The sequence below is a fragment of the Panthera leo genome, chromosome D1 (assembly GCF_018350215.1).
Source record: "Panthera leo isolate Ple1 chromosome D1, P.leo_Ple1_pat1.1, whole genome shotgun sequence".
In the NCBI taxonomy this organism is placed as follows: domain Eukaryota; kingdom Metazoa; phylum Chordata; class Mammalia; order Carnivora; family Felidae; genus Panthera; species Panthera leo.
The window spans coordinates 106,907,484-106,920,555 of NC_056688.1; the positions used below are offsets into that span (position 1 = coordinate 106,907,484).

Genomic DNA, 13,072 nt, shown 5'->3' on the forward strand with positions numbered 1-13,072 from the left:
GAAGAGTTTAGCAATTTTGAGTTTTTTAACCCATGAAAACAGGATCATTTTCCATTAATTTAGGTCTTCATTAGTTCCTCTCAACAATGTTAAATATTTCAGTGTATGGATCTTAATACATCTTTTGTCAGATTTGTCAGGGGGTATATAGCTCAGTGGTAGAGCATTTTGACTACCTCTTTTGTCAGATTTCTATTTTTAAGTATTTTATGTTTTCATGCTATTTAAAGTAGAATTTTTAGCTCAATTTCTGGTTAATACATGGAAATACATGTATTTACATGGAAATATACATGGAAATATAGTTGATTTTGTATATTGACTCTATATTTTGCAGATTTGCTAAACTCACTTATTCTAGCAGCTTTTTGTAAATCGCATCAAATTTTCTAAATAGGCTATATGCCATCTGTGAATGGTAGTTTTAATTCTTTTCTGAGTTGAATGCCTTTTACTTCTTTTTTTTTGACTTACTATACTGGCTAGAACCTCTAATACAGTGTTCCATAGAAGAAGTGAGAAAGAACATTCTTGCCTCTTTTTATGAAATATGTTAGCTCTAGGTTTCTTATAGATTCCCTTTATCAAGTTGAGGAAATTCCCTTCTATGACAGTAGTTTGCAGCTACTTGAAAGGTTGTTGAAACCTTGTAGAAAGGTTTTATCAGAGAGGATATTGGATTTCCTTAATTGCCTTTTCTGTATCTTTTGAGATGGTCATATGGTATTCTTACTTAGTTTTAGTTTATCAATATGGTGAATTATATTGAATGACTATGAATGTTAAACCAATCTTGCATGTTCCTGATAAATCCCACTTGGTCTTAGTGTATTCTTTTTATATATTGTTGGGTTTGATTTGCTAAAACTGTGTTAAGAAATTTTTGCATCTATGCTCATGAGCAATATTATTGCTCTGTAGTTTTCTTGTAATGTCTCTGTATAGTTTTGGAGTCTAGGCAGTGCTGGCCTTATAAAATGTGTTGGAAAACATTACCTTCTCCTCATTTCTCTGGAAAATTCTGTGTGGAATTGGTATTATTTCTTGATAATGTTTGGCAGAATTCCCTACTGATGCATCTGGACCTAGAATTTTCTGTGTGGGAAGCATTTTATTTATTTGTGTTTTATTTCTTTAATAGGTATAGAACTAGTCATTTTATTTTCTGAGTGAACTTTGGTAGTTTGTGTCTGTGGAAGAATTTGTCCACTTTAAGTTATCTAATTTATTGGCATACTGTTCATAATATTCCTTTATTATCCTTTTAATGTCTGTAGAATCTGTAATGATGTCACCTCTTATTCTTGGTATTGGCACTTTTTGTACATTTTTACCTTTTCTATTCCTTTCCTTTCCTTTCCTTTCCGTTCCGTTCCGTTCCGTTCCGTTCCTTTTCTTTCCTTAAGTGTATTTATTTTGAGAGAAACAGAACATATGCATGGGACAGAAAAAATCCTCAGCAGGCTCTGTGCTGTCATGACAGTGTAGGGCCTGATCCCTTGAACCCTGAGATCATGACTTGACCCGAAATCAAGAATCAGACACTGAACTGACTGAGCCACCCAGGCGCCCCCTTTCACCTTTTCTTGATCAATCTAGATAAAGTTTTATCTGTTTTATTGATAGTCTCAAAGTCTTTGCTTTCATTAATTTTCTCTGTTGTTTTTCTGTTACCTGTTTAATTGATGTCTGTTCTGGTTTTTATTATTTCCTTTCTTCTGTTTACTTGGTTCAGGTTGTCCTTTTTCTAGTTTTTTGAGACTGCAGCTGAGATCACTGATTTGTCATCTTTCTTCTTTTCTAACATAGGCACTTTTATACTATGTATTACTTTAGTTGGATCCCACAAGTTCTGATTTTCATTCAGTTCAGAATACTTCTAATTTCCCCGTTGATTTCTTTGATTCATGGGTTGTTTAGAAGTGTGTTGTTTACAAATATTGGAGATTCCTCCAATATCTTTCTTTACCAATATCTTTTGTTATCATTTCTAATATAATTACCTTGTAGTCAGAAAACATAAAAGTGACTTGAACCCTTTGAAATGTATTGGGACTGTTTCATGATCCAGGGTTTGGTTTATCTTGGTGAATGTTCCACATGTACTTGAAAAGAATATATATTCTGCTGTTGTGTGGAGTGTTCTATAAATGGCCAGAAGATCAAATTGGTTAATAGTGTTTAAGTCTTCTGTGTTTTTATTGATTTTCTGTCTACTTGTTCTACCAATTATTGAGAGGGGCGTTGAAATCCTAAACTGTAATTGTGGATTTGTCTTGTGTTTTGTTTTTTTTTAACACCCTTAATGAGGTATAATTCCAATACTATACAATCCATCCATTTAAAGAGGATAACTAGGGTCACCTGGCTGGTTCAGTTGGTTAAGCATCTGACTTCAGCTCAGGTCATGATCTCACGGTTCGTAGGTTCGAGCCCTGCATCAGGCTCTGTGTTAACAGCTCCAAGCCTGGAGCCTGCTTCGCATCCTGTCTTAGTCTCTTTCTGCTACTCCCCCACTCGCACACAGTCTCTCTCACTCTCAAATATAAATAAACATTAATTTTTTTAATTTAATTTTAAAAAGTGGACTATATGTTTATCATTATCCAATTTTAGAACATTTTAGTCCCCCCCCCCCCCCCCGCTACTACAAGAAAGAAACCCCATACTCATTAGCATTCGTTTCCCGTCTCCCACCACTACAGCCCTAAACAACTAATCTACTGTCTGTCTCTCTAGATTTGCTTATACTGGATGTGTTACATAAGTGGAATCATGCAATATGTGCTCTCTTGTAATTGGCGTCTTTCACTTAGCCTAATGTTTTCAAGTTTGAGCCAGTTCGTAGCAGGTAGCATTAAGAACTTCACTTCTTTTTATTGCCAAGTAATAATTACGTTGTGTGGGTATACACTGCATTTTATTCATCTGCTCATCAGTTGATGGACATTTGGATTGTTTCCACTGTTTGGCTATTATGAATTATGCTTCTGTAAATATTGGTGTACTCAAATTTTTGTGTTGTCATATGTTTTTATTTCTCTTGAGCGGAATTGTCGGGTCATATAATAACTCTATGTTTAACTTTTTGAGGAACCGCCAAACTGTTTTCCATAGTGGCTGTGCCATTCTTCCTTCCCACCAGGAATGTTTGAGGCTTCCAATTTCTCCACATCCTTGCCAGTATTTGTTACTGTATTCTTTATTAGAGCTGTCCTAGTGGGTTCATTGTGGTTTTGGTTTGTATTTCCCTAATGACTACTGATGTGTGTACCATCTTTTTATGTGATTATTGGCCATTTGTATATCTTTGGAGTAATGTCTATTCAGATCCTTTATTTTTTGGTTGGGCTATTTTTTAATTATTGAGTTATAATTCTTTATTCCTACCATATTCTGGACACAAATACCTTATCAGGTACATAATTTGCAAATGTATTCTTTCATTTTGTGAGTTCTCTTGCCACTTTCTTGGTACTGTTTATAGAACAAGGTTTTTAATTTTGATATAGTCCCAGCTTATCTGTTTTTTTCTTTTGTCACTTGTGCTTTTGGTTGGGAAATCATTGCCTAACCCAAGATCACAAAGATTTACTCCTGTTTTGTTTATCTTTTGATTTATCTTGGTGAATGTTCCACATGTACTTGAAAAGAATGTGTATTCTGCTGTTGCTGTGTGGAGTATTCTATAAATGTCGGTGTAAATAGTCTATAAATATTAAAAAAATAAGCTTTTATCTTAATTCTAGTTAATTAACATAACAGTGTTATATTAGTTTCCGGTGTACAATACGGTGACTCAACAGTTTATACAACACCCTGTGCCCATCACAGGTGCACTCCTTCCTTAATTTCCATCACCTATTTAACTCCTGTTTTCTTCTAAGAGTTTTAAGACAGTTTCTCACTTTTCTAAAACAACCATTTATCTTTTTCTCTTGTCCCCACCTCAGCTGAAGTCCTCAGCACCTTTTTTGTTGAGAAACTGGAAGCATTCAGAAAGAAATCCCTCTTCTTGCGATCTTCATGTCTATGGATGAGCCTGTGTCTCTCCTCATCTTCTTCACTGTGTGGTTCTGACAAGGGTCCGTCCCTTCACCTGGGCTCTGGATCGCTATCCCTCCCTTCTGAACTTCGCTTCTTCTGCCCCCCATCTTCAACCTCTTCCTGCTTGTGTCTGCGTATAAACATGCTTGAGTGCTTCCCGTCTTTAAAGAGCTGCCCCTTGGTTCCAAATGCCCCACTCCCCTTTGCAGCCAAACTTCTCAGACACTTCCTCTCACGCTGCCTCCACGCCTCACCACTGCTTCCTCTGCTCTTCCCTCCAATTGCTCCTTCCCGTCACTCCGCTACACAGCTTTCGTCAGATCACCAGCTGTCTCCGTGTTGCCAAATCCAGGGTTACTTTTCTCCTTATTCGAGCTTGGCAGAATTAGCCAGTTTCCACACCTCCTCCTCAGAGTACTCCTCTCTCCACTTCTGTAATCCCATACTCTTCCTAATCCTCCCCTACCTCCCTGGGTATTGCCTCTGTTCCCATTCCCTAGCTCCTCTAGTTTTATCAATTATGAAATACTGGAGTACCATAGAATTCAGACCTGGGCCTTCTTGCCTATCCATATGAGGTAACCTCATCCATTTTCATGACTTTTAAATCTCATTTGTGTGCTAGTGACTTCCAAATGTGTCTCTAGCTCAGACCTACTTTGTCTGTTGCACACTGGTAGATCTGACTGCTTTCTTTAATAATGGTATCTCTAAACATGGATCCCAAATTAACATGCTCTGTACTCTGCTCTTCCTCACCTCAGTGAATAACATCGTAGCCATCCATTTGTTCAGACCCCAAACCTATGTGTCACCCATATTTCTTCCCGGCGTCGTCTCCCACATCCTGTCTGTCACCAGGTTTTCCCTGTTCTACCTCCAAACTATAGCTCATGTCTGTCCACTCCTCCATCCTGACTGCCCCCATCCTAATCTAAATGACAACCATCTTGCATTTGAACGTCCATGTTAACCTTCTAGGGAGTCTCTCTGCCTGCACTTTTGCCCCACCCTTTTTCTATATGGTAAAAGCGTTCCTCTTCTTAAAATACAATATATCATGTTATACCCCTGCTTGACCTTTAGTGGCTCCCGTTTCCCTTGAAGTTAAAATCCATGCTGCTTACCTTGCTCTGTGAAAGTACTCCGTGATCTAGCCCCTGCCAGTCTCTCTAGCCTTGTCACACCATTCCCCTGGCTTTTTGCATGGCCAGCTCCTTCTCATTTTTCATATCTCACCTTTCATGGCAGTCCTCAGAGAGGCTTCTCCTGACCAGTAGCTTCAGTCATGCCTGCGTGCACACCATTATTCTCATCATGGCACGATGGATTCATATCCTTATGGGTCTCTGGTACAAATGACACTTACCTTGTTTGTTATTCATACCTCTCTTCCCCTGCTGGAAACTAAGTAAGGTTCTTGTTTGCTTTGTTCACTGCTGCATTATATTCCCAGTTCTTAGTGCTTGCCTGGCACATGGTGGGCACTCAATTAAAGCTTGCTGAAAGAAGAGAGGAATGGGAAAGGAAGGAAAAGAACACATTAAAAATAAAGAATTCCCAGGACGCCTGGGTGGCTCAGTCAGTTAAGTGTCCGACTTCAGCTCAGGTCATGATCTCATGGTTCGTGAGTTCAAGCCCCACGTCGGGCTGTGTGCTGACAGCTCAGAGCCTGGAGCCTGCTTCGGATTCTGTGTCTCCCTCTCTCTGTGCCCCTCCCCCGCTCACGGTCTGTCTCTGTCTCTCAATAATAAATAAATGTTAAAAAAAAATTTTTTTAAATAAGGAATTCCCTGCTTTACTTTTTTTAAGTCTATTTATTTGAGAAAGCATAAGTGGGGGAGGGGCAGAGAACAAGAGAGAGAGAGGGAATCCCAAGCAGGCTCTGCTCTGTCAGCACAGAGCCTGACGAGGGGCTCAAACTCATGAAACCATGAGATCATGACCTGGGCCGAAACCAAGAGTCAGATGCTTAACCAACTGAGCCACCCAGGCGCTCCAGGAATTTCCTGCTTGAAAAAGTTCTATACTGAAGTATTAAGAGCAGATGCATGAAAGTAGGAGGAAGAAAGAACATTTTGTGGAACTAGACCATTGCAGCTTCTTGGTGCCTTCGTGATTGCGCAGCAAACACTGAAACCCAGTATGAGGGCTTCACCATTTTAAACTTTTGGCAGCTGCCTCATTTCTTCCCTTTGTCCTCATGTGTTTCATCCTCCTAACTCTTCCTCGAGGATCAGAGGGCAGCATTTTCAGATGTACCACGTTCCTTTTGTTAGTATTGTATCCTCAGAATCCAAGTCCACGGTACTTGATAGGATCTAGGTGCAGGAACTGGGCCTCTCATAGGTTGAGAGAGATTATCAGGACACAAATGCAAACTGGTTATTAGTTTAGCCCATGTTTTAAGCATTCAATAACAGATCTGAAGAGCTGCTGTAAATAAAGTGATCTGTGCTCTGAAGAAAAATTAAGCAGAATAAGGAGATGGAGCGTGATCAAAGGAAGGGGAGGTTAGGTAGGGTGTGCATTCTGGGGGAAGTAGCCCATGAACCAGGACCCAAAAGGGAAGGAGCAAGTCACGTGAAGTTGTGGAGGAAGAGCATCCCAGACAGGTTTGAGGTATTAACCAGCTTATGCTAACTTCCCCTCTGTTATCCCCTGCCGTTAATCAGTGTGTCCCTTTTCCAGACCAGACCGTAATTCTACCATTGATTATAAGGCCCAGCCCAGGGCCTTCTATACTATTGTGCAGATTATATACTGCACACCTCTAGGGGGCACCACTCACATGTGTTGTTGCAGGTTTGAATGTTTCTTATGCCAGTTTTCCAGCAGATGGCAGTAAGGTTCATGAGGACAGGGTGGCTTTTGTTCATCTAGGTTTGCATATACGCTAGTGTCATTACCCCTCTTTCCTTCTGTGATGCATCCAGGTCTTTTTCTCTCTGGGCTCCAGTCTTCTCCTGTAAGCTTTTCTTTCTCTTTTCTCTTTCTTTCTTTCAAACATTTGAAACTTAAAAAAAAATATTTTTTAACGTTTATTTATTTTTGAGACAGAGAGAGACAGACCATGAACAGGGGAGGGTCAGAGAGAGAGGGAGACACAGAATCCGAAGCAGGCTCCAGGCTCTGAGCTGTCAGCACAGAGCCCGATGCGGGGCTCGAACTCATGGACCACGAGATCATGACCTGAGCCGAAGTTGGACCCTTAACCGTCTGAGCCACCCAAGCACCCCTCAAACATTTGAAACTTAAAGAAATGCACGTATAGTACAAAAAACTCCCATATAACCTGCGCTCTAGTTTACCAGTTGTTAACATTTGCCTACTTTTGCTTTATCCCTGCGTCCCTCTCTCCATAGGAGAGCTGGTTGCAAACATCCTGCCCCTTTACACCCTGACTTTGGAATGTGTGTGGGGGGGTTTTGGTTGTTTTTATTTTTGTTTTTTTGAGCAAGAATTTTGTTTTACATAGCCGCAGTACACTTACCAAATTTAGGAAATTTAACACTGATACAATACAGTTAACCCTTGAACCTCACAGTTAACGGGCTCTGACCTCCATGTAGTTAAAAATTCACATATAACTTTTGACTCTCCAAAAACTTAACTACTAATAGCATACTATTGACTGGAAGCCTTACCAATAACATAAATAGTTAACACATATTTTGTATGTTATGTGTATTATATATTGTATTCTCACAATAAAGTGAGCCAGAGAAAAGAAAATGTTATTAAAGTCAAAAGGAAGAAAAATACATTTACAAGTACTATACTGTATTGGGAAAAAAATCCACATGTAAGTGACCCATGCAGCTAAAACATGTGTTGTTCAAGGGTCCTCTGTACTTTTATCAGTTACGTAATCCGCAGTCAAATTTTGTGTGTTGTCCCAGAGGTGTCCTTTATAGCTGTTTTCACCCCTTTATCCAGCATTCAGTCTTTGATCACATTTGGATTTATGCTTTGAAACCGCCTCACTCTATTTTAATTTTTGTTATTTTTTATTGAAGTACAATTAGCATACAATGTTACGTTAATTTCAGGTGTACAATATGATCCAGCAATTCTGTACATTACTCAGTACTCATCACAATAAGTGTACTCTTAATCCCCTTCACCTGTTTCACCCATCCGCCTCACCCCCCCTCTGACAACCACCAGTTTGTTTTCTGTATTTAAGAGTCTGCTTTTTGTCTCTTTTTTCTGTGTTCATTTCTTTTGTTTATTAAATTCCACATAGGAGCGAAATCATATGGAATTTTCCCTTTTATGTCTGACTTACTTCACTTAGTGTACCCTGTAAATCCATCCATGTTGTTGTAAAATTCTCAGTCTTAGTTTGCTGTTTTCTTACTAGATTGAGGTTCTGTGTTTTTGGCAAGAGTATCATAGAAGTGATGTTGTGTCCTCCGTGCATTACACCACGAGCCACATGGCCTGTTTGTTCCCTTCCTAAGCATTCTATGTTGAAACTGTACTTGTGGTCTTAGGAACTGTGACATGTATGTACTTGGATGCTGACTGTAGGAATCCAGCTTAGTATTTGCTCTCATAAGAAGGCAGCACTCTGTTCAGCTTTCCTGTCCAGTCAACTGAGCCTGACTTGCCTCCCAACTCTTCCTTTGCAATGTCATTACCTGGGACTCTCCGCTTCCCATCAGGAGTCACAATACCTCTTATTTCTCCTGGTGTCACATCCCTCGGCTGGAATCTCTGAACCAGTGATTACTTCTTCTGTACAATCAGCATATCTTTAGTGTGAACGTTACAAGTTAGGTTCCTTTGGCTCTGGCAAGGTTAGGCTTCAGAGGAGAGTATTGTGTTTGAAGATGGGGAAGAACTAGGTACCAGGGGGCCCACTTGAACAGATTCAAGTTCATTTTACCCTCAATCACAGTCTTCCAGGCCTACCGTATTTTGATTGTAGTTAAAATTTGAGTGTTTATTGTATGTCATTTACAGTGCTAAGCATTCTACTGCATTAGCCTTATATAGTCCTTAAAACAACTCTAAAAACTAGATACTACTTTCTTTATTTTACCAAAGGAAAAATAAAGGTTTAGAAAGGTCAGTTAAGACAATACAACTAAAAATTACCAGGACTCTAAACTCCTGTCTCCAATTCCAAAGCCCTTACTGGTTTTTTTATAAACAGAAGAATCCTACAGTAGGGCCATTAGTGTTGAAATTAACCTTCACAGATTGAAATTCAAATGTAGTGTCATTGCTAGATAGGAGATAATTGCTAGCAACTTTTACACACATATTTTGAGGTGTCTGTAAATAGAAGAACTTAGATTTTTCCAATTTGGATGTCCCCTGCCATAAGAGCCACTTGCCTAAGACAGCCTTGGTTTATACCTATTTCATAACAGTTATTAATAGTGGCCCCATTCATTTGCAGAGGCATTGGGGTTTTTTTCCAATTTTTTTAATGTTTACTTATTTTTGAGAGAGAGACAGAGCCTGAGTTGGGGGAGGGGCAGAAAGAGAGGGAGACACAGAATCAAGAGCAGGCACCAGGCTCTGGGCTCGAACCCACAAACCATGAGATCATGACCTAAGCAGAAGTCGGACACTTAACTGACTGAGCCCCGCAGGCGCCCTCAGAACTATTATGGTTTAGATAATGATACGGTCCCCTGCCCATAATCCTTCCTGAGTTCTCTTCAGATTAACAGAGAGACTGGTATAATTCGTTGTAACTAATGCTAATAGTTTGGTTTGTTTTTTATCCATCACTCTCTCTGGCCCGGCCCAATTTACACATTAGCTTTGGTTTTACAGTGACCAAACGATAATTTATTGGCATGGTTTGCTTAATTTATTCAACAGTTATCAACACTTTATCACACTTGCTGTACATCCTTTCTGCTGAAACATTTAAAGAAAATGACACTTTACCCCATTGTACTTCAGTAGCCATCTCTAAAGAAATAAGTTTCTAGTTTTTATGAACCTGTCCAGAAACCACAGGAACCTTTTGCAGTGTGAATCATCACTTCTGATATAATTTGGTTTTCATGTATCAGGTTCTCTTAAAGAGGGGTGTGCCCGCAATTGCATGCTAGTGTGATGCTTCTCAGGTACGCAGGACACAGCCAAAGAGCGGTGCTGGCCACGTGGCCGCGTGTAACCTGTGTTTCCTTTTCTTTCGGCAGTGCACGATCTGATTTTCTGGCGAGATGTGAAGAAGACTGGGTTTGTCTTTGGCACCACACTGATCATGCTGCTCTCCCTGGCAGCTTTCAGTGTCATCAGTGTGGTTTCTTACCTCATCCTGGCTCTTCTCTCTGTCACCATCAGCTTCAGGGTCTACAAGTCTGTCATCCAAGCTGTACAGAAATCAGAAGAGGGCCATCCATTCAAGTGAGTTGAAGTATCACAAGTAACACTGTAATCTTTAGGGAGGGGGTTTGCTGAGGCCGGTCAGGTCTGTAATTCAAACCTGACAGAGTCAAGAATTATAGGGCCTAAAGCAGCTGATCACTTGCATGAACCATCACCTAAAAACCTGTCACTTAAAAAGTGGCCAAGAACTTTTTGACAAACTTACACTTTAAGGACAAAGAAGACAGTCTAAATTCCTGAGCAGGGTAGAGAGAGCAGGGCCTCCAGGACAGCACTCAGTTACATGGAGTCCCAAGGACATATTTAAGCTTCCACGCAGCTAAATCTTAAAGCACCTTTGAAGTCTAGATACTGAGCCTGCACTCTAGGCGATACCAGAATTTGATGTGTTTGCTCTTAGTTTTGTTACTGATTTCCTTTTTAATTTTCCTTTAGTTTTCTTAATACCAGGAGCAGGTCTTGATGAGATCAGTAGGTCATGCATTTTTAGAATCCGCTTGCTAGCTTTCCTCATTGTGCTGTGATTTTAACAAATGTTTTCCTCACACTTTTCCTTTTGAAAATCTTAGTCTGTAAACATTTTTAACATTTGCAAATAATGGTTTTTTTCAAAACGCCTCTCTTATAAGGAAAGAAACTCTTCTGTGACCTCTCAGGACTGTGACAGAATAGGTGTCTGGCTGCAGCTCTGGTCCTTTTATTTTCTCTTAGTGAAAATAGAACAGATAATTTAAACTGTATGTGGCATTAAAAAAGTTATTGCAAGTTAGTTTTAATCAGTAGGTGTTCAGTGAGTGAATAAATTTTACTGTTTTGCCACAAGCTCAGCTGTCTTAGCAGGGTTTTCCTCTTTTGCATGACAGTGTCGTGGATTTTAAATGTGTATTGCTAAGTCGTATGAATTACAACATCCAGTTTTTGTTATTTTTGTATTTGGTTGTACATATTTTCCTGAATACAAAAAGTAAGCATGCCTGTTCCTTTTCTATGTTTCGAAGACTGTAGGCTCTTTAAGGCAAAAGCAGCCTTCTCCTTCCTGATGTGCCCAGCACATAGCAGAGGGTCTGATACTCAGTAGGCACTCAGTAAGTACTGAGTGAATGAACAAGTTAGGAGCACATGGTTACGTGTCAGTTCTGTAGTGCATCTGGAAACAGATGGAAACAAACCCAGGTCTTTCTGCCTTTTTCTATAGTCGTTTACCCTAGTAAACTCAGTATCTGCACCTTCCTTTTTGTTAACAAATACTTTACAATGCCTCCTTTATCATTTTCAAGTGAGATTCATAGGTATCTACAAACAAAATTTCAAAAATAGACTATAACTATAATATAAAGGAATAAGATAAGCTATTCATAATAAAATAATATGTATCTAGTCAATATTAAACTGCTTGGACATGACTACACGCACAAAATAAATACAGACATCAGGAACTTGCAGTTAGATGTATAATCTCCAGTACAGAGGTAATTTTTCAAAATAGTAAAGCATCTCAGTAAAGTTTAGCATGAACAAAATTCAGTATTAAAAAATTCAGGATGTGTTAAAACTATGGGGAAAATACCTTGTTTTTATATGCTCTGGGCTTTTGATAATTATAAATGGGTTCATGCCTTCATGAATATCCTGTGAGGCAGTGAAAGTCATGCAGGATGTAGGACAACTCTTTATTGTGTAAGAACATCCCACACTTTGTAGACATCTGGCATCTCTGCCTCTGCCCACTGAAGGACAAAGGTGTCCTCTCCTCACCCCGTGACAGCAAAAAATGCCCCTACAGATTTCCAGAATGCGCCCTTGGGGGGGTATCGCGCTCTAAAGAACTGCTCTCCTAACAGAAAGAGATCTTCTTTTTCTTGTCAAATGTATGACTGTTGTTTCTTCTTCTGGAAGAGCCTACCTGGATGTAGACATTACCCTGTCCTCAGAAGCTTTCCATAATTACGTGAACGCTGCCATGGTGCACATCAACAGGGCCCTGAAACTCATTATTCGTCTCTTTCTGGTGGAAGATTTGGTTGACTCCTTGAAGGTTAGTTGTTTCTACAGCTTTTGGTGGTGAGACTGAGGAGAACCAGGGACTAAATTATAATTCAGAAGAAAAACAGTAAACAGGGTTTCCTCACACACAAAAATAAATGTATGCTTCTTGTCTCCTGTATTTGGGACAGAAGTGAAATGGGGATAGGAGTCAATAGGAAGGGTCTCCTGCACCTGAAGAACTTCAGAACAAGGAGAATGTAATTGGCAGAAATACAGTTACAGTCTGAGCTTAAGAGAACTACAGAATTGTCTGCTGCATCCTTCAAATGTATGGTGCAAATGAAGTAACCCTCATTTTGAAATGATTGATGGTATACATCACTGAATTTATGCAGACTCAATTGGCAAGACAAGAATGGCATCAGTTAACCTAAATTTTACATTATGATTATTCCTGCTTAACCCTCTGATGTTGGCTTTCCCAGCTGGCTGTCTTCATGTGGCTGATGACCTATGTTGGTGCCGTTTTCAATGGAATCACCCTTCTGATTCTTGGTAAGGTGACAAGGAAAATGTCTCCATGCTCTTGGAAGTACAGTTAGCCCTTGAACAACACAGGTTTGAACTGCATGGATCATAACACTTATACGTAGAATTTTTGCAGTGCAGTATTATTTAT

The 13,072-nt window shown here is 39.6% G+C and overlaps 1 protein-coding gene across 2 annotated transcripts in view; it reads left to right on the top strand.

The window, feature by feature from the left end:
- Positions 1–13,072, top strand: part of RTN3 (reticulon 3) — a 59,478-nt gene that overhangs the window by 41,993 nt on the left and 4,413 nt on the right. For both annotated transcript variants that reach the window (XM_042905149.1, XM_042905151.1), the window contains 3 exons: positions 10,218–10,425; positions 12,304–12,442; positions 12,879–12,948. In XM_042905149.1, the coding sequence (XP_042761083.1) occupies positions 10,218–10,425; positions 12,304–12,442; positions 12,879–12,948 (417 nt within the window). The remainder of the gene's footprint in view (positions 1–10,217; positions 10,426–12,303; positions 12,443–12,878; positions 12,949–13,072) is intronic.